We start from the raw sequence: 1,940 nt of genomic DNA, 5'->3' as shown, positions 1-1,940 counted from the left end.
ACTATCCCGACTCACCCTTTTCCTTCCTCACCTTCCACTGGATTCCCACTACCCTCCTTTCCCCACCTCCACTGACTCTTTCCCTCCCCCCCCCCCTACTCACTCCACTACTCTACCCCCTTCCCTCTCCCCCCACCTACTCACTACTCTCCCCTCCTCACCCTCACTCTCCCCCTCTCCCTTCCTCTTCATCCTTCCCCTTCCCTCTTCTTCTTCACCCTCCTCTTCCCTTCTCCCTCCACCCCTACTGCTCCCCTCCTCCTTCCTCCTCCCTTTCCCTCCTCCTCTTCCCCCTCATCTAACCTCTCTCCCACTCCCTCTCCTTCCTCTCCCCTCTCCTCCCTCCTTCCCCCCCTTCCCTCCTCCCGTTCCCCCCCTCTCCCGCTAACTCTCCCTCTGTCTCGTTCCCCCCATCCTCCCCTCCTCCCCCCCTCCTCCCTTCCCTCCTCCCGTCCCTCCTCTCCCGCTAACTCTCCCTCCGTCTCGCTCCCCCCCTCCTCCCCCCCTCCCGCTAACTCTCCCCCGTCTCCCCCTGCAGGATAAGCGGCGAGGAGGTGCGCCTCATGCTCTGGGACACGGCCGGCCAGGAGGAGTTCGACGCCATCACGAAGGCCTACTACAGGGGCGCCCAGGCCTGCGTCGTCGCCTTCTCCACCACCGACAGGGACTCCTTCAGCGCCGTCAGGAAGTGGAAGAAGAAGGTGGGGGAGGAGGGGATGGTGGCGGGGGAGGAGGGAGGGGAAGGAGGAGGGGGGAGGGAAAGGAGGGGAAGGAGGTAGGGGAGGGGGAGGAGGGAGGGGTGGAGGAAGGGGAGGGGAAGGTGGTAGGGGAGGAGGAAGAGGAAAAGGAGGAGGAGGAAAAGGAGAAAAAGAAGGAGGAAGAGGAAAAGGAGGAAAAGAAGGAGGAGGAGGAAAAAGAGGAAGAGGAGATTTTGATGATGATTTAGGGATTGTTTAAAGGAGAATAGTGATTAGGGAGAGTGTAAAGGGGGTCATATTTTAGGGAGTATATTAGGGAGGGTAGTAATTTAAGGGGTATTTAAGGGATAATAGCAATTTAGATTGTATTTTAAGGACGATGAGGAATTAGGGTGTGTATAAAGGGTGGCAATAATTTAGGTAATATTTAAAGGGGGAGAGTGATGTAAGGACCATTTTAGGGATCATAGTGATTTAGGAAATATTTTAGGGACGATAGTGATTTCGGGAGTATTTTAGGGAAGAGAGAGAGATGCTGGTGAACGGGGGATGAATCAGCTTTTGGGGGATTTTAGAGACGACCGTGATGCTGATTAAATCAATTGGAAACGAAAACAAACAAACAAATAAAGGCAATTTAAAAAGTGGATATTGAAGTTATTAAATATTAAATAAAAAAGTATTAAATATTAAATAAAAAAATATTAAATAAAAAAGTATTAAATATTAAATAAAAAAATATTAAATAAAAAAGTGGATATTGAAGTTATTAAATATAGAGACGACAGTGATGCTGATTAAATCAATTGGAAACGAAAACAAACAAGCAAATAAAGGCAATTTAAAAAGTGGATATTGAAGTTATTAAATATTCTGGATATTGGGATAAAAAAATCTATTACAATAATAATAAGTTTTCAGAAGAACGAATAGCTCCTCACACCTGATGCATATAATTAAGCGTTTTATAAAGGAAAACGAATATAGTAGAGTTTATTATAAAATGCAAAACAAATAAAGGTTGAGTTTATTGTATTATGTAAAATGAATATACATGTTTTTGCAGATATACCGACATTCCCACAGACTTTATTTTATTCTGTATTCATCTATTGATATTTGTACGTCATCTTAACTTGCTTGTACAACTCTTTAACCCCCCCCCCCATCCCCCCAGGTCGAGGACGAGTGTGGCAGCATACCCATGGTCCTCGTGCAGAACAAAATAGATTTAATCGACCA

General features: G+C 46.4%; 1 protein-coding gene across 1 annotated transcript in view; it reads left to right on the top strand.

The window, feature by feature from the left end:
• Positions 1-1,940, top strand: part of LOC119591921 (ras-related protein Rab-23-like) — a gene marked incomplete in the record, with an annotated part of 62,269 nt that overhangs the window by 50,399 nt on the left and 9,930 nt on the right. The window contains 2 exon segments of the mRNA XM_037940675.1: positions 539-701; positions 1,876-1,940. Coding sequence (XP_037796603.1) covers positions 539-701; positions 1,876-1,940 — 228 coding nt within the window.

The sequence above is a fragment of the Penaeus monodon genome, chromosome 29 (genome assembly GCF_015228065.2).
Source record: "Penaeus monodon isolate SGIC_2016 chromosome 29, NSTDA_Pmon_1, whole genome shotgun sequence".
Classification (NCBI taxonomy): domain Eukaryota; kingdom Metazoa; phylum Arthropoda; class Malacostraca; order Decapoda; family Penaeidae; genus Penaeus; species Penaeus monodon.
Note: the sequence above shows the minus strand (reverse complement) of the source record. Positions and strands in the feature narration are given on the sequence as shown.